Genomic DNA, 22,887 nt, shown 5'->3' with positions numbered 1-22,887 from the left:
AAGAAATCGTCCAGCACTGAGTCAGGAGGTTTACATACATGCATACACAAGCTTTTTTTTTTTTTTTGCACTCTAATGCCTGAGCACTGATCCATTCAGAGGAGTTGTGGGCAGGGGAGTTGAGTTGAGAAAGGCTTTGTGTATCAGTATGTACACAATGACACCCTTTCATATTTGTTCTTCTGTTTGAATGTGATTGTTGTGTGTTATAAAGGCTGTGCGTTTGCATGGGCCAAACTTGTTGGCTGAGGGTGCAGTGGATTTTCATATTCTTCAACAGAGCTTTTCTCCACCGTGTGTGTTTAGATGTTAGTAAAGCAGGAGAAAGTGGGGACACGCAAACAGCAGACAGCAGACAGACAGTCCAGCCGTGCTGTAGTACAGTCCGCATAGAAAACAGCGAAAGGGAGCACGGAGTGTGATAGTGAGAGGAAAAGTTAGGAGGGAGTTGGCAGTGTGTCAGGGGAAGACTTGAGCTCTGTGCAGCGCAGAGCTGACGCACTAAAGCTCAGAGAGAGAGAGAGAGAGAGGGGAGGAGGAGCGACAGACACGGACAGCAGTGGTCAGATGGAGCCCCGTTTGTTTTGAAGAAGGTGACTGCTGCTGAGAGAGGGGACAGTCTGCCGGCACAAGTGTGCGTCTGAGAAGAAGAACAAAACTCACTCTCAGTCTTCATGAGAGTATAACACAACTGTGTTCTGGTTGGAACTGCTCTCACTCTATGCGGTTCAAGGTCAGGGAATATCCAGCAGCAGCCTCAGGGAACTGTCCCATCTGGATCTTTAGGACCCGCAGAGGCAGGTGGGCACGACTTTCTCTGTTGTCGCTGGAGAGCGACGCGCAGGGCTACAGGACTGTGAAGAGGATGTGAGGCCTGGACGACTTGAAATACCTCCCACAGCAGCGTCAATTCTCTCCCACCCTGAACCTGTGTCGGAGAATAGAAAGGGAATGGGCCCGGCCTCACTGCAGGAGGAGAGAGAGCCGGAGAAAGACTCCAGGGAGGAGATGGAGAGCTACCACTACCTTCTGCAGGCCGGCTCTCAGCTGGAGAGCACTCTGCAGCGTGAGTACACATGATGCTGACTGTCCTTATTTGACTTCTGCTAGCTACTAACAGGCGTTTGCACATAATCCTTTATCTGCTCTGCAACTATTTCCCATCCTTTTACATGATGCATGATTCAGCAGACTGGAAAATGAAATGTACTGCAGCAAAAGCCCATTTAGTTTGATTTAGAGCCCTCATTTGTAACTTCTGAGAACCATTATAGGAGGTAACGAGAGAACTGCACCTTCTTGCTGGTATTATTGATGTGCATTTCCCTGCAGCTTTGGTACAACATTAGGCCATTGCAGGGATTATGTCAGCTATTTTAAGCCTTCCCAGATGGATAGATATTTATCTATAGGAATGATTTGTAGACTGAGTATAAACTGTGTGGCACAGTTATGGTAGAACTGAAGGCCTACATTCTGTTGGTGGGAACTCTGTGTGTTAGTGTGTAACCTATCTGAAAGGAAAAAAGAAAGATTTTCAGAACAATTGAAATATTGTTTTTTTATTATTCAAGATGTTACCTTGGATTTTTTTTCATGAATTGAAAACATGTAGCACTTGTTTACCTTCAGCAGTTGACTTTTTGTTAAACAAAATGTAATTACTTCTAGCTTACACTCAACAAACTGAATGAAAGTAGGATAAAGAAATAGTTGCCTGACTTGAACGACAGCTCCATGGAGGAGCCTTCTCCAGAGGCTAATGGGATTACTTGGGGATCTTGGCAGCCTTGAGTTATTATTTAATTGATGGGCCTTTGCCTCTCTCTCTATCTTTGATAACAATGAAATGAGAGCAGGAAAGGAGACTTTGATGAGTTTCTGCTTTTTACCAGGTGACATTTTTTCATCTCCCTCTGTGTGAAATGTGAGCCCAGCAGTCAGGGTTTGTGTTAATCTGCTTAGTGGGGATGCAGTTTTGATCCTAAATGACACACTGCTGTCGTTTAGGCGGAACTATAACAGATTATTAATTTCCTTCATGGATGTTGATACATCATCCTTTATAAAGCTACCCAACTGACCGCTTCCTTTAAAAACTACAGAATCCTCAATTTGTTTTGCAAATCAGCTCCAACACACTTCCCATAAGTTTGTGAACACACAGTGGCCTTTTTTTCTTAAAAATGTAAACAATCCAGATATTATAATGTTGACAATGCTCATGATGAAGGGCCAAATGATGATGAGCACAGTCTAATACACAGTCTTGATAATATTGTCCTCCTGTTCACCAGTTAAAGTTTGTGAAACACATGTTGACACAGTAAGTCACAGACAAATATGACTGTCTGTGTTGTTAGAAATATCGTAGACGTCACACAGTCACGACAGCAGCCACATCAACCAACACTTTGACTAGCTAACTGCTTTCGAAGCCTCGAGTGACACTGGACGTGTCACAGTGTGATACAGTACTCACACTTCACCTCCAGCTCTTCACTTTTAAACTCAAAAGTTGCGTGAGACTTAAAGTTTGCAAATTATTGTGGATCAACTGACACTTCAGCTGCTTTCATGTTACTTCTCAGTTTTTAAAAATTCTCTCTTTTTTCATCTTAAACAAGTAAAGTCCATTTTCTCATGTCTTTCTTGCTCTAGGTTTCACTCCAGTAGCACAATAGTGCAAAAAACTCTTGTAATATTATGTGTCAGAAATGCACATGACTGTCGGTCCAAAGAGTAACAAGTCACAGGTACTCAAAGGTGTGAAGGCACATTTTGCCTTCTAACTCATGTCTGTCATCCATTCTGATCTAAAAACCAACCTTCTTTCAAATAACAGAGTGGTTAGATGTGTATTCTTTCTTTTTTCACCCTTTTCTATCCTAAATCAGCCGCCCACCACTCTAATCCCCTTAGCATGGAAAGCTTTGTTTTGCCAAATATCCCATGACCTAAAAGCAGTATGAGGCTCGGCCTCTGTGTACGATGAAAACATTTGAATGTGTAAGAGCGGATTTCTTACCATGCAAGAGATTACTTGGGTCCTTTTTGGTCTATATGAGGTCAACATTCACTTTCAGTATTTGCACTCTCTCCATGTAGACCAGCCTCATTTGGCTGCCAGTCTGCTACATTTAGACAAGAAAAATATATTGACTTCCTGAGTCAAACCCTTTAAATGACCAGTTAATGTGGAAGGAACACTAAAGTCAGGTTTAGAAAGAGGCCATGTTCATACAGCCTTAAAGCCTGAACATGGGTTTAATATTTTTCCTACATATTAAGTTTGACTTCTTGTTTTCATATAATGAATACCCACTCTACTAAAGCCTAAACATCTCTTGTGCTTCAGTGTTGACCATGAGAAATAAAGGTGAGCAGATGATTTTAAAGGAGCTGTATGTCATTCATTCAGTGCAGATGGTTATCACTGTTTGGACAACAGAGAAAAGCTTCCAGCCTCCAGCTTTGTCTGTAGACTCAACTAAAATCTGTTTGACCGAGGGCGGCCCAGGTTCGCGTCCGGCCTGTGTGCCTATTTCCCGCATGTCTCTCCCCGCTCTCTCTCCCCCCTTCCGACTCTATCCACTGTCCTCCCTCTCAAATAAAGGCAAAAAGGCCAAAAATAAAACTTTAACAAAAAAATAAAATAAAAATATTTTGAGTATAACTTGAAGTTTGTTCAATTAACTCTTTAACATACCCATGTATAACGGAGCTAATGCATTCAGGCATAAGTGACAGACTTCATCCAGCAGTGTCCTTACACAGGTTTGATGATGATCATGTGACAGGTTGGTTGTCAGAGAGTGTTTTGGGAGAGCTCAGTAACTCCACAGTGTTGGCAAGTTTATTATCAACACTGCGGTTTGCAGTACAAGCTGCCCTCACTTTGGTTTATTGCAGTAGAGGTCTGCACTGCGTATCCTTGTCTGTGTTTTAAGAACAACTTTCCACTGAGAGCTGTTGGAATTACATGCAGATTATGTCAGTGTTATTTATTTGAAAATGTAAGTATATATGTGCCTAAGCTGTGTCAAGAATAATAATTAATTAGCATGGCATACATGTAAGAACCATGCTACCTTCCTGAAGGTCTCGTGACACAGGGTAGAAAGGATTATATAACTTTTCCAGTGCGGCTGTAACTCTACCCTGCATCTGTGTGGAGTCAGTATAACCATTGGTCCTGCTCTGTCCCAGGATTGGCTCAGCTGCTCTCTGTTACAGACACACATCAAATATTCAGCAGGTACCAGTAGAGCTCATTACTGGCTCCCAGACAGCACAACGGACACTATTACTGCAGTGGACACGTGGAAAATAACACCTCTGTCTCCAAGTCGTCTGTGTGTCTTATCCCTGTAATCATCTTTGTTTTTCTTCTCTTCTTCTATTTATTTGTTAAAAATGTTTTTATGTGATAGGGATGAGGAAATAATGATCTGTGAGCAAATTTACTGCTATATTTATATGTAGCATTAACTGCCCATATTTCCAAAGTATCCTTATCTCTCTTTATCATATTAATATTATAGTCTACTGTAAGCCTATGTTTAAGGTACACAACCCTTTAAAGCTCAAGCTCCAGTTTTCACATCAAAACATGTACCTGTCATTCCTAAAAGTACCTCTTTCACTGCATTACATCATCCATGTATGCTTTACTACTTGTGCGAATGCAATGTGTGCATTGCACATCTTGTTGAATGACTCTCAGTGCATCAACAAAAACATCCTTAAAAGACTGTGCATTTACCAGACACTTACCTTGAAGCACTTATGGTACCAAGCATGAGACACTGGGCCAGCTGCCAGTTAACTTAATTCAGAGTGCTCTTAATGAGCTTATGGTTTTTTTTGTGATGACATTGTTTAATTTGCACCATATGCTGGATTTACGTCTGTGAAACACCATTTATAGCTGTGTATTATCATGGAGCACTTGGGAACAACATAGATGCATGAAATCTCCCCTTTTGGATAAAATGGGTCAACTCGCTGCTTTTAAACAGGAGTAACTTTCCATCATAATTTGGGTGACAAAGGCTTCAGTGTGGTTTTCCCAAGGGAAAAGTAATCACACGTTAAACTAAATTATGAATTGGCTCTGTTAAAAGCCATGCAAAATAAAACTCTTTGAGTGTTCAACGAGTTTTGGAAGATGGAAAATTGCATGACACGATCAGATCCTTAGTTTGTCTTATTTATATGCACCAGTCTGACAATGTTCAGAGCAGTTATAATCTTCTTCATCACAGTGGGTTTTCATATCTTTCCATTATGGAAGAAGTAGACAAACTGCAGACAACAGTTCTGTGCAATAACACATTAATTCACTTTTGCATTAACACACCACTTACTCAATTGGAATCATTTGTGTATGTTTTTGCAGAGGTGACTGTCCCGGTAAGCATGAAGGAGGTGGGGGGATACATACAGAAACAGGTGGCATACTTGTCAGGTGAGGCACTTTTTTTTTTTTTTTTTACTGTATGATGCTGCATAAGCTTCTTTCAGCTTGACTTGAACCTCTGTTCCATCCTCAACATTTTCTAAATGGTTAAACCCCCATCAAAATCTTACCCATTTGTTTGTCATTTTGTGTCTTACTCTCTTTAATTGATGACTTTTTCTCCCCAGGGGGCCGCGGGGAAGACTCAAGTGTGATCGTCACCCTCCCAGAATGCTCTGCTTTCAGTGACATTCCAGAGGAAGCTTTAACCAAAGTCTTCACGTACCTCACTCTCATCCCTCGGTGCGTCCTCCTTTCGTCTCTCCCTCTCCCTTTCTGCAGTGCACCAAAAGCCCTGTGCTTGTATTCTGGGCACAGCTGGCCTTCAGCTTTCTGTTGGATGTCCTATTGATGCTCTCTATGTCCCAACCACGCTCTCTGTAGGGATTTGGAAAGTTAATTTAGGACATTATTTAATCATTTAAGTGAGTTTTAAACAAGAACAAGCTTATAAATACTGTGGCAAAGCACATAGATGACATGAATGTGAAGCCAGACTATCTTTGACCCTTCTCATTTTCAAACCTGGCATCTTAACACTACCTTATTATAGAACATAATGTTACAACTGTATTTAATGGCCTAATTTTCTTGCAGGACACGGCAGCCTGGAGTCAAATTTATCATCATTTTAGACCGAAGACTGGATACATGGGCCTCTATCAAAACGGCTCTTGCCAGGATAGCTGTAAGTTTCATTGTTTTATATTTGCATTGTTAACATAAAATGTCTGATAAATATTTCCTCAACAGTTTATATATTCATCTATGCTTTTAGCTGCAGACTGTGCCTATGCTTATGTTTTTTGTTTTTTGGGGTTTTTTTACGAGTTGTTGTCCATGGTGCTGAAAATTTAAACCAACAACTTTGGCAGAAACAATATGGGCGAACTCTTCATTTTGCATGAGTCAAGGGGTTTCCTGCATTATGTATATTTCCATGTGAAGCTTAGTTTGAATCATAAACACCCTACCTGTACTGAGTGTCCCATTGCATATTAACGACTGCTGCCAAAGCATGAGTAAGCAAAAAGTGTGTGATGACGCGGGGGTGAGGGGAGGACAGGATGAGGAGGAAGGGAGGGAAACATTGCAGTTGGCGCTGCCACCCTCCGTCTGAGAGGCAGCAGCAGCAGCAGCAGCGCTGCGGCTGTGGTCAGGCGGCTGGAGGGAGCTGCTGCACATTGCAGCCTGCCATCAATTTCTATCGTTTACGGGCGGGAACGAACATTTCACCGAGATGGCTTCTGACACCATGGCGGACTGCTTTTACCGGCGGGGAGTCCCGAAGATCCGCCGGAGTCCGGTAACGAACTGCTGATCGGTTCTGATTGTACCGTGTGAAGAGTTTTGGGTTGAAGTTTTGGGCGGGCAGGGTGAATGCGGCACTGGCAGCGACTAGAGGAGGGGTGCAGCACTGCGGTGCAGCGCGCGCTTCAGCTTCATCATGCTTATTGGCTGTGTTTGACGCCTTATGAGACGGATGTCTGTGCTGGTATCAGAAGGCTTGAGATAGGGCAAATGAATGTCAGAGGTTGCAAATGCATGGGCCAGTCAGAGCAATGACAACATGGGAGAAAAATGTTTCTGCAGAGCGAGATATCATATTATGTGTTGCAAAACTGCAAGTCATTTGTTTTTTAAAAACAAGAGATGAAATACCAATAGGCCAATTGTGAATTAAATATTGTGATAACAATATAGCATCATACAGCACATAGAGGCAATGGGCTCAAACGACAACAACATTAAAAGCAGCGTATGACCTGCATGTGAAAGTTAAAGTGATTGAATCTTAAATCCTCTAAGTTATTAGCTTGAGTGACAGAATGGGGAGACCTGATCAGAGTATTTGCCTTTTTCCTCAGCGCCTATGCAAGTTCGCATACAGGAGTTATGTGTGAAAATTCACATGCTGAAAAAAAGCCACTATGCTTGTATGTCAGGGTGCTCTACAGGGAACTTTAATATGACTCTCTCGTGCAGCACCCTCACAAGAAACCTTTTCCTCCACCTTCAAGGCTTCCTTTCCCGGGAACCTCCACCTGGTCTTGGTGCTCCGACCCACCAGCTTCTTCCACCGCACTGTTACAGACATTGGCTTTCGCTTCAGCCAAGAGGACTTCATGCTCAAGATGCCAGTAAGGCAGCTCCTCCTCAGTTACCAAACATGCCCCACACCACAACAAGGTACACTTCATTCTTGTTGCATTCCTGATCTCCAAATGTTGTGTGGTGGACACAGCCAAGAACACATGTTGATGTCAGTTCCACTTTTGACACAAACATATTAAAATAGTGGGTTATCCAAGCATGCTGTTATTTCTATTTCCTATTTATTTGTGGGCTTTTATGCCTATATTCAGATAGGAGAGAGGGGAATGACATGCAGGAAAGGAGCCACAGCTCAGACTCGAACCTCTGCCACCTTCTGGACAACAGCCTCTATACGCACAAACCTACCGCTAGGCCAACTGTGCCCCTTTTCCAAGGGATTTTAATTTGTATACGTGGTACAAACCTGATAGCTGTGATGCCATTTTCAGCCACTGAGACTGTAATCAACTGTGCAGTTGTTCTAATGACCTTTTATATACATCCACTAGTGTAGCAAGGGGACATGTCTCATCTTTTTATATTTTATAAAAATAAAGGTTATAGAATTGAAAAGAAAAATGTTGAAAGCATGAGGTACTGATATGCATAAATAGATGGACAAATTAAAACGACTGCCATCATTAATTTGCTTCAAGTGCAACATTTTCTTTGTGAGGTCTCAGGTTTTTGTCCGTACCTTTAGGTGGTGATGCTGAGCTCGGTCACAGACCTGCTGCGCTACATCGATGAGAACCAGCTGACTTCAGAGTTTGGAGGCACTTTGGACTATTGTCATAGTGACTGGATTGTTTTAAGAACGGTAAGCCACAAATCACTTCAAAGACACAAAGGGAGCAAGAAATGAACAATATGAATCAATGTGATTTAGCCCAATCTTTCAACCAGTTTGATAAAGCTGCTCTTAAGACCTTCATATTAGCCAAGGGACACTTACTTCTGTATTCCTTGTGTCTTTTTGCTCCCACTACAGGCCATCGAAAGTTTTGCTGTGACAGTCAAAGACATTGCACAGATGCTTCAGGGCTTTGGATCTGAGCTGGCAGAGACGGAGCTGCCTGAAGAGGTGAAAGCCATCGAGTATCTCCTCGAGTCCCACACTGAAAAGTACAGGAAACTCAAAGTAAGACTTCTGTTGTGTTCCTATAAAATGCATTCATACATTTTACAACAAACTAAAAAAGTGTTGTTTCTTCTTGCTAAAAATGAAGTGTTTTTGGTGTACCAAATGTTATGATGTAAATTGTCCTCTATATGACAGGATGCAATCAGATCGGTGTCGAAGGAGGGTCGTCATCTTCTCTTAAGCCTGGAGACATCTGGGAAAGAGGATGAATCCCAGTGGGATGTGAAGTTGGACTGGGAGACGGTACAGAGGTGAGACATGTTTAAGCTTACTATTATTTTCATTGATTTGAGCTGTTGCTAACACGCTTATTGGTAGAACCTGCAATCTATTAAAAACAGAGCCTGCCCTCATTTAAATACAAATCTAAAATGTATCTTCATAAATTAAGTGAATGAGATCTATGGCATGGTTCCTTTCTCGTTCTTTTTTTTTCGTTCAGGCTTCTCGCACAGCTCAGAGACATGGAGTCGGCCTTTGATGGCTTCTTTGAGAAACATCACCTGAAACTCCATCAGTACCTGCAGTTGCTCAGATATGAGCAAAGCTTTCAGGAGGTAAAGAGTCCATGTAATTGCTCTGCACCTATACATGTTTTTGGTTGATGTTGCATAAACCCAAGTTTTATACTTTCCACAGGATAACACCTTTTAGTTTGGCTCAGTGTTCATTGCGGGATGTAATGCGTCTTGGAGGAAACCATGTTGTCGTTACACTTGTCTTTTCTTTTCTCTGTGTTTGATCTGTAAACATGATGCCGTGTGTTTTCTCATAAGATGGAGTTGTGTCTGGAGCACCTAATGGCTCAGGAGAGGGAGCTGTCCATATCTGTAGACACTCTGGTTCTGACAGAACAAGCTCTGAAAAGGTTGGACAGCCTAGAATTAAATGCACAGGTCAGTGTTTCTCATCTTGAATGCCACTATCTGCAAACACAATATTTATTTACCAGCTTTGTGTTCCGGATGGATATGCCAAAAACAGAAGGACCCAATGGGTTCAGTGATCATGAAACAGTCTCCTTCCTTCTTGTGTGTCCTCATCAGGAGGTGATGGCTCGGGCTCAGATCATCATTCTTCACGGACACCAGCTATCCGCCGCTCACCACTACGCCATGGCTCTTATTATGCAACGCTGCAACGAGCTTCGCCACTACTGTGATACACTAAATGCTGCTCTGAAGACCAAACGCACAAGTCTTCTGCAAACACACCAGCTGCTGCTTTGCATCGGACAGGTATTTAGGCATCTTCATCTACTTACACGTATACACACTAACACATGTACGTTAGACCTTCTTTTATGCTGAGTGTTCTCCATCTTCAGGCTCAAACTTGGTGTGATGACGGAGCGTATATGCTGGCCAATCAGCTGGTCGATAAGTTCCAGTCCAAGGAGGGAGCTCAGGCTGCTTTGAAGGACATTGAGAGGTTTTTGGAGGGGGCACCATCTATGCTGAGCTCGGGACCTGATGTCCTCGCCATCGAGTATGAGGCAGTCATCACACAACAGCTGCAGGTCAGAGACCACTACAATCATTTAATCAAAACATCGGAAGCAATTTCACCTCGAGAGCTCAAATCCTTTCTTGACCTTGAGTGAGCCAGCATATGAAATGCCCTTGAGGAGATTGGTCTGTTGTCTTAATTAAGTGGGGGGGGTTTTTTTAACGTTCCTCAGGATCAGCATAATTACTGAATTAGAAATCCAAGTTGCTAACCCTTCCTCTGTACCTATCACTCTCTCTCTGTTTCAGGCTCAGCTCGGGGAAACGTTTGAGAAGCATGCAGCAGTGCAGCAGATGATCCAGAACCGGCAGGCTTCTCTGAGGAAGCTGGCTGATAAACATGTGCGACCGGTCCAGCTGGTGGCTCCCAGGCCAGAAAACCCACCACGCGCCAAGTCCCCACTCTTCTCCCCCAAACATGGTGCAGCACACACACACACACACACACAAACATATAGTCCTCAAACAAAAAGACGTACATTTTCTCCAGCTTGTCTTTTTAACGGTTAGGTGCCCTAGTTTGAAGCATGTAAAGCATGATTTGTACAAACCAACCAATTCCCTACCCACCCTCGCTTTGTTTCTCATGCCCAGTATGGGGTCTCGTCCCAGCCCTTATGGCCTGGCACCAATCCCTAACCCCCTTGCATCTCTGCTTTAGGCATGGTGCTTACATTGACACATCACAGGGTCCCGCTGAGAAGGCCTAAGGTGTTCGTGAATGGGCTGCGGGGTTAAAAGGCCACCTTTACAAACAAGCTGGAGTTAGGGTGGAAGTTATAATCAGTCTACAGGGAGTAACCTGACTGCTCTATTAGTCAGGGCTGCTGCTATAGAACCATATGTGGTTCACATAGTGAACATTAAAGAACCTTTTCATCTTCCTCTTTGTCTCAAGGGAAGGTTGCGCAAAGCCAGCCACATACAGTGAAACTCAATTAATACTGTATGTGTTATCTACTTTTTTTTTAATGCCTCTATTTGCAACTTAATGTATCTAAATCATTATGCGGCATGTGACACTTAGAGTTTACAATTTTTTTTCCACTAAACTGAAGACTTAAGGTTTGTCCTGATAAGAAGTCATGTTAATGAATGTAACAACAAGAAAGAGAATGAAAGTGATTATGAACCCCACTGAGGCCCCCCTGGTACCAGACATTTAAAGGAAGAGATGAAGGGGAAAGTGGTTCGCTTTGATTAATCTGATCCTGTACATGCATACACACACACACGCATGTGCATGCACACACATGCTTGCGTACCACTGATGATTCCATCATGGCACATGCAGGGCCACGAGACTCGGCACAGGTTGGACTATCATGTGAGGGCTTCAGCTGCCCGGATCAAAAGGAGACTGATTGTCATGCCAAACTATCCGTCAGATCTGCACACAATGTTCCCTGGCTGCACCTTACAGTCGACACCCTATTATCATTGATTACCCGTGATGTCGATTACAGCGTATTGATGTTTTTTTAAGAAATGAAAAGGGTCATGGGCAGGTCAAGAGAAATTCCTTTGAGGCAAACGTGTTCACACTGTGCATGCAGTCATTAAAAGAAATATTTATTATTTAATGTGAGTGATCAAATGAGCCATCTCCGCAGTATTCCTCATCAGAGCACATGGCAATATACTGCACTGTATGTGAATACCACTCTGACTCCTTAATGAGCTGCTGCTGCTGATGATAATGATGACCTCGCTTTTACAGGTGATGGTTTGAAGTTTACATTCGACATCTCTCTGCCTGGAAAGAGAGCCTCCCGTAAGAGCCCGAACGCCAGAAAGGTGAGGGAAAAAAGTCATTTTCATGCTGTTTAATTATTGAAGTTCATTCCACCATCCAAGCTGTATTGAAAAAATATATATATGTATTTTAATCATCATGAATAATGTTCCTATCTTACTAATGCACGTTGATCCATTCATCTATTTATGTACTGTAAGTGACGTTGCAAAGAGCACCGTAAAGACCTGCTCAGAATGTCAATCATCAACAATCAATCCATCAATAGCTATAAAGTGATCGATTAAAAAGTTGTTACAAAGCTCTTTAACGTCAGAAAATCGAATGTAACATTCAGAGATGTCCGTCTGTGGTGTGTTCAGATAGAGGTGATTCACGACTTTCAGGAGAACCGGAGCTGCGTGTCGTACAGTCTGGAGGGTGAGGACAGCCCGGATCTCTTGAAGCGGTGAGGAGGAGGGGGAGGGGGAGGGGGAGGGGGAGGGGGCATCTGTCTCTCCTCAGTGCTGCTCTTGGATCTGTTTACTTTGTGATTCTCTTTGTTCAGTGTTAATGATGCCCTCTGGCTCTTGCTCTGTCTCCCTCTCCTTGTGCGTGTCTGTGTTTGTGCCACAGTCATGTGATGAGGGAACTCATAGAGACTGAGAGAATCTATGTGGAAGAGCTGCTGTCAGTTCTGCTGGTGAGAAAACACGTTTCGCCCCATTTTTTATCATCACACACACACACACACACACACACACACACACACAAAAAAAGGTGTTCAGTTCCTCTGTTTCTGCATCATATTTTTACATGGTTAATTGATCCTAGTTATATTGTATGTGCATAACCCATACAATATACACACGTGTCCTTAATTTTGTTTCCATGATGAAACCTTTCAGGGTTACAGGGCTGAGATGGACAACGCAGCTCTGTCAGGACTTTTGCCACCGATCCTGCGCAGCAAGAGAGACATCCTGTTTGGAAACATGCCCGAGATCTACAACTTTCACAGCAGGTCAGTCCATCACTCATACTGTAGACCTTTTTTTAAAGCAAAGATAAACATGTATTATATGCCATCAAGAGACAGAAGGTAACGTGTGCTGAATGTGTTGTGGGGTGTTGCTCCTATCATTTCCATAATTAACATCTTAAAGGTACCTGGCAGGTAGAGGTAAAAGTATTGATGAGAGCTTATTTGAAATACCTGTCATGTTGGTGAAATAAAAGTAGAATAGTATGTTAACCTCTTCCTTTAAGATGGAGGATGTGTTCAGCAAATAGTTCAGATTAATCGTTGACAGGAAAGTATGCTATTTACAGTAAAACTGAAAAATCAGCTTTGCCATAATACTAATGTGAATAAGGGTTTGAGAAGTCCCTCTGACATGAACACTGAAGGTTTTTTTGAAGCCTCATTCTGTACTAAAGTGAGGTGGATTTGGTCAAATATAGTTTATGAATGGCATGGATAGCACTCAAATCTAAAAGAAAGGGAACCATACATATATGATGCTGCTGCTGAAAATCCAGAGTAAATACAAACAAACATGTAAACATGGCCCACTTCTCTATAAATCAAATGAAATCAAACCTCAACTATCTGATCAATCCTCGCCGAGGCCCAATCAGCCACTGATTTAATGAATGTGTGTGTGTATGTGTGATAGGTTTTGATATGGTGTTTGCTTCAGTCCTTCTTCTTTTTTTGAACTTTTAAGTTCTGATACCTGATCTTTGAACTTTTTGGAAACCCAGGGTTTTTCTTCAGGACCTGGAAGGATGCCTGGAGAATCCTGAAGGTGTGGGAGCTTGTTTTCTGCAGCGGGTGAGATGATACAAATGTTTATGTTGTGCAGCTGCTTTGCATTCGGACCATTTGTAAAAAACGTGATTCAGTATCACTAAACAGACTTCTCCCTGCTGTCCCCTCAGAAAGAGAGTTTCCAGATGTACGAGTGCTACTGTCAGAACAAGCCTCGCTCTGAGGCGCTGTGGAGACAGTTTTCAGACTGTGCCTTCTTCCAGGTCAGCTGTGCCATCTTTCACTTACACTTTGTTATTCAATGTTCTGTTTCAGTGTCATGACAGAATAAGGGCTGAAAATATTTACTGTCTTTGTTGACATTAACAGTTAAAAAAGCAATGACGAAGCGTTTGCAAAACAAACATTTCCATAGTGATTTGTCGTCCTTGTGCAGGAGTGTCAGAAAAAGCTGGAGCACAAACTGGGTCTGGACTCCTACCTGTTGAAACCAATCCAGCGCCTCACCAAATACCAACTGCTGCTTAAGGTAAGACACAAAACATACTTACACCATTATCTATCTGCTCTTTAATGTCATATTTGCAATATTACTGTTCTTGAATACACACAGAGATCATAATAAAGCCAGACATTGGAGCAGCGAATGGGCCTAGTTAAAAAAAAACAACAACAACATTAAACAGAATTTTTTTTCTCTACCTTTACATCAAGTTGCGTGATACATGTGTTGACCACTAGAGGGCATTATTTAAGCCACTGCATGTGCGATTTTTCTCAGTCCGTACTTTTTGGTTTGTGTGTTCAGGAACTACTGAAATACAGTTCAGACTGTGAGGGGACTTCTGAACTGCAGGGGGCGCTGACAGCAATGCTGGACCTGCTGAAATCAGTGAATGACTCCATGCATCAGATCGCCATCACAGGATATGAGGTGACCAAAATCTGATCTGTGCTGGATTCTAGAAGAACACTGAACCTCCTAAATAACCAAACTAATTAGGTTGAGATAGATAGTCAAGATCTGAAGGGCATTTTACTGAGTAGAGATGTACAATAAAGACAAACTCTTTTTATTCTCTATGCAGGGGGACATTTGCGAGCTGGGCCGCGTGTTGATGCAGGGCTCCTTCAGCGTGTGGATCAGCCATAAGAAAGGTCCCACACGCATGAAGGAGCTGACTCGCTTCAAGCCGATGCAGAGACACCTCTTCCTGTACGAGAGAGCTCTGCTCTTCTGCAAGAGGAGGGAGGAGCACGGAGAGGGGTGTGACAAGACGCCCTCGTACAGCTTTAAAAACTGTTTAAAGGTTGGTTTCTCTCTCTGCTTGTGTTCATCTTAAACATGTAGGTATTGAAGTTAAGTACTGATTATGAGTAAATGACTTGCATGGCTAAATCTAAATAAATATGATATATTTTCATTACGTAATCTAGGTCATTGTTAGGTTTTTTTTTTTTACAAGAGGTAAAAACTGTTAGTATTTTTATAAATGTAATAAAACATCAAGAGAACTATCTCTTGCCTACTTTTAAAATCACATAACAATGACCTCTTCATGTTTTGTTATGGCGACACTGTGACTCTAGTTCAACTTAACTTCCTTAATAGCGTCTTTTTAAGCTGTATCATTCTGCTGTGTGTTCTAGTACTGCATTGCAGTCAAGTTTTAGACATAAACTACTGCATGCTGACACAAGTGAAAAAAGACAGAAAAAGTTATTTTTAGAACAAAGTCTATGGAGAGTTAAGAAAACACAATGCTGTATATAAATGCTGATGTGGATTGTATATCTGTTATACTTCTAAAAATGTAGTTGGAAGGTCAATGTCATACACAAATAGTTTATTAGATGTGTTTAAATCACACATGAGTCTTCTATAAGTTGTAGCACCTATCAGTGTCTGCCTCGTTACCTTTTCACGCCTGTATGTTCCCGCTGATGGCCACACGAGCGGCTCTGTTCTTTTGGTCGTACGTGTTGTGACTTGTGTCGCAGCTGGTGTGTCACCATCAGCAGCAGCTGCTGCTGTTGCTCTTGATTTATTATTGAGGGTGTTGGGAGGAAGCAGTCACACAGAGGAGGAATGTGTGTGTGTGTGTGTGTGTGTGTGTGTGTGTGTTAGTGTTCCGACAGGACAGATATGCTACATGATGTAAGTGGGATGTATGATGTGCTGCTCGTCTTCATGTGGAGTGTTTGCTGTTATGAGCAGTCTATGTCTCTTGGCAGATGACTGCTGTGGGGATCACAGAGAATGTCAAAGGAGATGTGAAGAAGTTTGAGATCTGGTACAGTGGCAGAGAGGAGGTGTACGTGGTTCAGGTAAGGTGTCTGAACAAGCTCATAGAGCATTTCAGCTGTTTTAAAACAACACTGAAGATAATTGAGCCTTTTTCTTAATTAAACTCACAATCAGTCTATTGGTAATCACTACGTGTCTGTTTGTACTCTGTACTTAAACAAACAGAAGGATGAAAATGTTATTAGTCCCTTTTCACAGTAACTGTTTATCTTTGGCTCTTGTGTTGATGGTCAGATTGAACAAGACATTTTAAAATTTCAAGATGAGCTTCGGGAATTGTAGTCAACGTTCTTAAAATCTAGCTGACATTTAATTTTTAAAAAAAAAAAAAAAAAAAAAGGGTCCTAACAGATACAATTAAAAAACATTGGAGCGTGGTGTAAACACATAAACACACTGTCTGTGGTCTCTCAGGCTCCTGCCGTGGAAGTGAAGATGGCCTGGCTCAATGAGCTTCGCCGAATCCTGACGAACCAGCAGAAGCTGCTCAGAGGTCTGTGAACAACAACAGCAAATATTGGACGGATGATCCAAGTGCTACAGTACATACTAGATTCATAGCGGTGAACTGTTTCTCACAGCCCCAGAGTGCTGGAGATGTGCTTCAAAGCTGTGAAACTTAAATGGAGAGATGTGTGCTTTGATTCTTCTCTCCAAACTGTAAACGGTTTCTAAAAGTAACTTGAAAGTAAATGTTAATTAAAGGATGCCAATCGTGTACGCAGGGAAAACAAACAAATAGACAAAACAAACATGTTGAACAGACACGATACAGGCATGTGAATTTGCATGAAAACACAAACAGGAAATCCTTTTCTGCACCCTTGTCTTCTGACAGATGAAGCGTATCAACATGGACAAATGGTTGGACACCTGCAGCTTTCTCCCCAGCTCTCAGAGAGGTCAGTGCCCGTGCTTGTTGACAGACTCAGGATTAATTAGTGGTAGTGTTAAGCGCATGACTGTAGGTCATAGTTGCACACATGTAAAAACACATGAGCAAAGCGCTCCCACATGCAGCCACAGCACTACTATCTGCGTTTGCTGAGTTTTCATATCTAATAGCAGCTTGAGTGAATGTGATGACATCCTCTCACGTTGCCGTAGTAGCAGCTTTGTGTGTAGCAGTGTGTGAGAACGGTTGCAGGCCCCATTTTCTCCACTGCTGTCTGGTTGCCTATCCCCAATCCTCCAATTCCTCCCCCCCCCCCACCTGCAGGGGCATGCGGCCATCCAGAGGGGTTCCTAGGGGCTGTCTGCCGGGGCTCGACTTTGTCTCGCTGTCCGCTGATGTCTTTCTGTGCCTGCGTTCCCGGAGCCCCCGTCCCAGAAGCCCCCGGCAAAGGCCCCGGCCGTGCCCTTGCCACCGCCCCCAGCGCCACTGACCCTCCCTAATGCTCAGTGGTAAACTCAGCCTGGCTCACCTTGCCCTGGCATGATCCACCCAGCCCAGCAAAACCTCAGGGCTGCTGTGTTTTCATACTGACCGTCACCTGCACACTTGTTTTAAAGCCTCCATTCTGGTTCATAACTGACCCTAAACACACCCCCTGCAGTGTTGAGAGGCCTGTGTCCTTCATGACATTTTTAACATGGTATCTTAAACTACTGTTCTCATTTCTGCATCTCAGATTTGCTATTTTGCATGTAATGCAAAGGGCAAAAAAAAAAACAGCCTGTGATTTATTTTTGATTTCCTCATGACAGCTGATTTTTTCAAGATGGGGCTGTTTTTTTTTTTTTTTTTTTCAGATTTAACAACTTCTGCAGAAGAAGCTTTCCAGAAACTTTCTTACAAAGAAAGACCAAATGTCTGAATTTGGATCTCGATCAATCTAGACCTGATATTCCCTGACACAAGCAACCCCTGTGTGAACATCAGTATTTTCCACTTGAACAGAGGAGCTTGCAAATGTCTGCTCTGTGCTGTGCCTCGCTGTCTGTCTGGCCGATGCCTGAATAATCATGATTGTGTGAGAAACAACAGGACAGAGTTGTTCTTTGCCACTGAGCTGGGGTCAAACAGTTGGATGCATGAGTCAGCTGACCCTCGTCTGTGTGGCTGAGTACAACATCTATCCTGTGTGTGTCTGCTGCTTACAGTGTTCAGCGTTTGTTAACGCATTGTTTGTTTTTGCTCCCCCAGCAAGCAGCAGAGGGCGTCAGTGAGCTCAGGAGACACTGAGTCAGGGAGGAGCAGTCCGGACCCCCAGCCTTACTCCCCTAAACACCAGCACAATCGCAGGAGTGAGTCAATTACATCCACACATTTATTTGTACAATCAAGTAGATACTTAGTAACTAAATAACAGAATATGTTGAAATCAATCCAAATCATGCTTGATTTGCACACCACTATTTCACTGCTGTTGCTGATCGTCTTCATAATCTTTAACTGATGAAGATATTCAACTTTTTCACTCCTCAGCAGTTCAGGTGTACTGTGACCTGAAGAAGCAGGTACAACGAGGAATTTTGGGGAAAAGGGTCCAACTACTGAGATTAGCTTTTGATTCTACGTTCTTGTTAATTTCCCAGTAAGTGACACAGGGCTCCTTTGAATGTCATTCAGTTACTAAGTATCTACAGTACATGGTGCCTTTAAGTGTGTAGAGAGAGGAAAAAAACATTTTTGAAATACTTGTAGAGGCCTAAATAGTGTGTGTGTGTGTGTGTGTGTGTGTGTGTGCGTGTGCGTGCGTGTGTGCGAACCCCAGGTTGGCCCGGAGCTCCTCATTCAGTAGACATCTGCGAGGGTCTGGAGGAGTGGCCTGGAGGTCAGGACGCCTTCCACCCGTCTGACATGGAGGAGGAGGTTTTGGTTCCATTGGTGAGTCCCATTACAAACATGATACCAATGACCTGCATCACATTACAAGCTTTGTGTAATTAATCAGCTAAAATCAGATGGAAGAGAATTCCTGATGAGGGGGAATCTGCTGTTATTCACAACGATCATACTGGAGCACCAAGCTTTAGACCAGCAACGAAAGTTCTTAACAAAATAAGATAGAAGTTTATTTAAAACTGTATTTCTTTTACTTCAGCAAATTATTGTCTACTGGATGATGTCAGACTTTAGATTAAGAAACAGTGGGCGTTTTCTGCCTTTTTATCCAAATCCTGAAATAGCTTCAGTTCTTTAGAAACATGTCATATTTTTTGTATTTTGTTTGACGTTATTTGTTTGTTTTTTTGGGTTTTTTTTTACTTCTTGAGCCTATTTTGATCCTGTCTGTTTTAATATTGTGTCTTTAATTGCCTTTCATAAGACGCCTGTTTCTATCCCGTCTTACTTTTTAAGAAGCCTTTTGTGACTTTCTTTGAAAAGTTCCATATGATTAAATCTACCCTTTCTTTGTTCTTGACATATTTCCGTCTGTATTAGTCTCCAGGCAGATACAGGGCTTTGGCTGACTGTCTTCAAAATGGACCAGAAAGCATCACTGTCAAATGTGGAGACGTCATCCAGCTGCAGTGTGAAGACAACAGGGGGCGCTGGTGAGTTTTCAGGCACTGGACTTTAATGACGTGAAGAGAAGCGCTCTAGATGGCTTTGCGATAAATTAAGCCCTGTAATGTATAAATCAACTCCTGTCTATAAAGTTTATTGATCTAAAATGTCTTCTCATTTTTTCACCCCTTTCTAACTTCTCATCCTTCAGGTTGGTAAAAAATGTGAGTCAGCGACAGGAGGGCTTCGTAGCAGCCGCCAGCCTGCAGCTGATTTTAGCCGACCGCAGTCGAAGTCACCACAACAGACTAGGGGGTGAGAAAAAGTAACAGACCTTCAAAATAAAAATATATTGTTCAGTCTTATTATTCTTCACTCAGCTCCTCTTTTTTTAAGTCTATGTTTTTATTTTCAGACCCAGGTACTCCCAAGGCAAGAAAGCTCAGCTCTCCATAGAAGCACAGAATGTGAATGTAATATTTACCTCTGCATGGTGACCACAGGAGGAACAGATTGAGCCATTGCTGCCTGCTTTCTTCAGCACACTTCAATCCTTGAAGGAATTAATGTGGGAATCTGCAGACCTGATATTCCTTCAGGTTTTTGACTGACGATCTTCTGGGCCAGTGTTTTCTGACAGTGTGTACTGTGACATTGGCGTAAAGGCTCAGGAACTGTTTAGCCCTTATTGGACAATCAAGAGCGGATACCTGGATCCTGATTGGTCTTCCTCTTTTTTAAATTGTAATGAGTTTTTTGTCCTTCTAGAGTTCAATCTGCGACATGAACGAATGTCAGGAAGTGCATTCCTGGCACATTGTGTGAACATAGCAATCCAGCTTACATCAACATATCCCACAGTGTGTTTTCCTGATATTCTCTGTGTGCTTGATGGGCAGTAACCCAGGATTTGCCTGAAACATTTCTTAAGCAGGAACTTTTGTAATGTTTGTGTCATTTTTAACATCAACTGTATGTCACTGTTTCATCTTTGTGCAGTCACTTGACATTTTCCATTGAAATACTCTATTGTAATTTTCTTAAATGTCATACCTTAAGGCACCTTTTCTTCTGTACAAAGGAGGAGTTAAAATGCCAAAACGTGCCATGCCATATTGCCTTTTTTATTCCTGCTCTTTGGAATGTTCTTTTGCAAGATCAAATATTGTGTTATTGCTTCGACCTGACCTCACAAATATCCAACAGGCACTTTAATTGAGACTGCAAATCCACTGTTTGCCTTCTCAGTGTGTGCTTTGCTCGCAGCTTTACCTCAGTCATTGTGTAATTGTCCTTATTTATGCTGTTTTCTCCTTTGTTGAATTTGTGATGTGTTGGAAGGTAAGGGAGACATACCCCCTGCATGCAGGCAGTGGTTGACATGTCGCTGATGCTAACACACCGTCAGACATGATGAAGATTAATCGCAGTCTTTTCCTCTGTGGTTGCCAAAGATGAGTTTTAGTCTCAGAGGCCACAGAGCACCAAACACTGTTACACTCTTCGGGATCTTTTGGGAGCCTGATGTCAGTCATGGCTAAAACAATAGAAGAGTGATTTAGAGAAAAAGAAATAGCGAGCTATAGATTGTACTGCCCTCCATCACAGAGGCAGATTGTTTCCTCCTCATCATTACAGCCCAGCTAACCTCGGCTTGCCATTAAAAGGGATCATACAGTTAACACGAAATATAGCCTCTGTGTTGAACGCTTAATTAAATATTGATTGCAGACTTATATGAATTTACCACATCAAATCGGGGCCCCAGTCGGAGGGCTGCCTTTGATACGCTGTGTTTGATATGGAAATGAGTTTAGAAAGCAGCAGGGGCTGCTGTGCACTACACATTTCCTATGTTGTTAATTTATTTATTTTCCTGTCATGTTGTTCCTTCATATTGTGAGGTATCTGTGCAGCCCCCAAAGACATAACATCTCCATATATTTACTGGAGTTCTGCTTCACTGCACCTCAAAATCCCATTTGATTCCTTTTTAACTTGTCTGGTAAAAATCAGATTGTTTCTTTGTTATTGTGATCCAAAATGCTGCATATCTTTGCACAGCTTTTCCATGGTGGAAAACAAAACAAAAAAGACTGGCTTGAATATCATTACCCTGATGAGTAAAGTAGCCTGAGCTTGTTGCTGAATGTTTCTTCAAAATGAAAATGCATGGCAACTGATCAACTAGTACATTTTATATTCTGAACAGACTTTTTTTCTACAGCTTTAGCACATTAAACAATAAACAGAAAATGATTCATGGCAATAACTAATTCATTTAGGTAGTGAAACTTGGCTGTAAAGTAAGGCTGCCTCTTTTTATACACCCTGATTTAACCCTTTGTTTTTGTTGTCTTGTTTTAATGGAAGCAAATGTAATAAAAATTGTACAGACTTTTCTCCATCTGTTTAGTTTCTGGTTTCCTGTAAGTTTTTTTCATAGAGCGCAACAAAGCATTTCTTCAAGTACTGTACTCTTTTCAAGCTTTTTTCTAGGACACCTAATTATTCAGTTCACTTGTGTCTGTCAAGTAATTCAAAGGGTAGTTTGTGTGAAGTCAAAAGTATTATATATTTCCCTCCACATTTCATAGTTATTCAAACTGTGTTAAAAGCAGAGTGTAAATATTAAGGTTACAACCTACCTGACTATGTGCCATGTCGCTGCTCTTTTTTCTACAAATTAAACAATCAAATGATAAAAAATTGGAATAATCTATGATTCCACCATTCAACGCAGCCCTACAGGATACTACTATACTATACTAGATTTAATCTAAACCAAGCTGAACAATTGGCTGAAGACAAATGCTCATTGAAATTTATTAGAATTATTACAGTGAAGTATCATTACCTAAAACCTAGTGAAGGATTTAAACTCCTCGACTACGTCTCTGCTTCTACTTCTTGTAATACATTTATTCACCAGCAGGTGGGACTAGTGTGCTTTTACATTAGTCTATGTATCCTAATGAATTGATCAGTTTTATATTGTGTTTAAAACAATTTAAAATGATGGAGGTGTCTTTAAAACATACCCATAAATACTACTACCAGTACTAGTAATAATAATACATTTTCCACTAGTTCTTTAAAATATAGCCTGTATGGAGAATTTATTCATATTGTGAGTGTAAACTACAGATTTATCCGACTGCTGACGAAGTGCTTTATTGACCAAACACACTTGAGTTAAACGAACCTGCATGGCACAGGCAGGTCAGAGTCCAGAGTTTCGCTGGCTTGCACAACAGACATATTGTTTGTTGCTGAGTCTAAACCTCTGACATTCTAGTTGTGTGGTGTCATCAGTGTCAATGCTATTTCTTAAAGAAGTAAAAAT

General features: G+C 41.9%; 1 protein-coding gene across 5 annotated transcripts; it reads left to right on the top strand.

The window, feature by feature from the left end:
- The first annotated feature begins 432 nt into the window (after positions 1-432).
- Positions 433-21,952, top strand: mcf2a (MCF.2 cell line derived transforming sequence a). 5 transcript variants are annotated; one of them, XM_079352310.1, is made up of 30 exons: positions 433-1,066; positions 5,402-5,470; positions 5,650-5,764; positions 6,119-6,209; positions 7,543-7,662; positions 8,322-8,438; positions 8,610-8,759; positions 8,898-9,013; positions 9,205-9,319; positions 9,539-9,658; positions 9,809-10,000; positions 10,090-10,281; positions 10,520-10,691; positions 11,991-12,067; positions 12,389-12,474; positions 12,642-12,708; positions 12,914-13,029; positions 13,773-13,842; positions 13,950-14,042; positions 14,216-14,308; positions 14,588-14,713; positions 14,868-15,089; positions 16,015-16,107; positions 16,502-16,580; positions 16,926-16,989; positions 18,234-18,334; positions 18,805-18,917; positions 19,476-19,588; positions 19,753-19,856; positions 19,957-21,952. In XM_079352310.1, exons 1-30 carry the CDS (start codon positions 952-954, stop codon positions 19,995-19,997), a joined length of 3,342 nt encoding a protein of 1,113 aa, XP_079208436.1. In that variant the 5' UTR covers positions 433-951; the 3' UTR covers positions 19,998-21,952. The 5 variants fall into 5 exon arrangements, with proteins under 5 accessions (XP_079208436.1, XP_079208437.1, XP_079208438.1 ...); XM_079352311.1 differs by lacking the exons at positions 19,753-19,856; positions 19,957-21,952 and adding an exon at positions 18,516-18,624 and having other exon boundaries at positions 19,476-19,584; XM_079352312.1 differs by lacking the exons at positions 18,805-18,917; positions 19,476-19,588; positions 19,753-19,856; positions 19,957-21,952 and adding an exon at positions 17,307-17,491 and having other exon boundaries at positions 18,234-18,324.
- The last annotated feature ends 935 nt before the right edge of the window (positions 21,953-22,887 follow it).

Source organism: Symphodus melops (genome assembly GCF_947650265.1).
Source record: "Symphodus melops genome assembly, chromosome: 9".
In the NCBI taxonomy this organism is placed as follows: domain Eukaryota; kingdom Metazoa; phylum Chordata; class Actinopteri; order Labriformes; family Labridae; genus Symphodus; species Symphodus melops.
The sequence above is the reverse complement of the archived record's forward strand: the minus strand, read 5'-3'. Positions and strand labels throughout refer to the sequence as shown.

Bases quoted from the DNA above. Each gene is read 5' to 3' on its own strand.
- mcf2a (XM_079352310.1), top strand. From the start codon at position 952: ATGGGCCCGGCCTCACTGCAGGAGGAGAGAGAGCCGGAGAAAGACTCC. The intron at 5,471-5,649 runs GTGAGGCACTTT...TTTTCTCCCCAG, and splicing joins ACAGGTGGCATACTTGTCAG to GGGGCCGCGGGGAAGACTCA. The intron at 14,043-14,215 runs GTCAGCTGTGCC...GTCCTTGTGCAG, and splicing joins CAGACTGTGCCTTCTTCCAG to GAGTGTCAGAAAAAGCTGGA.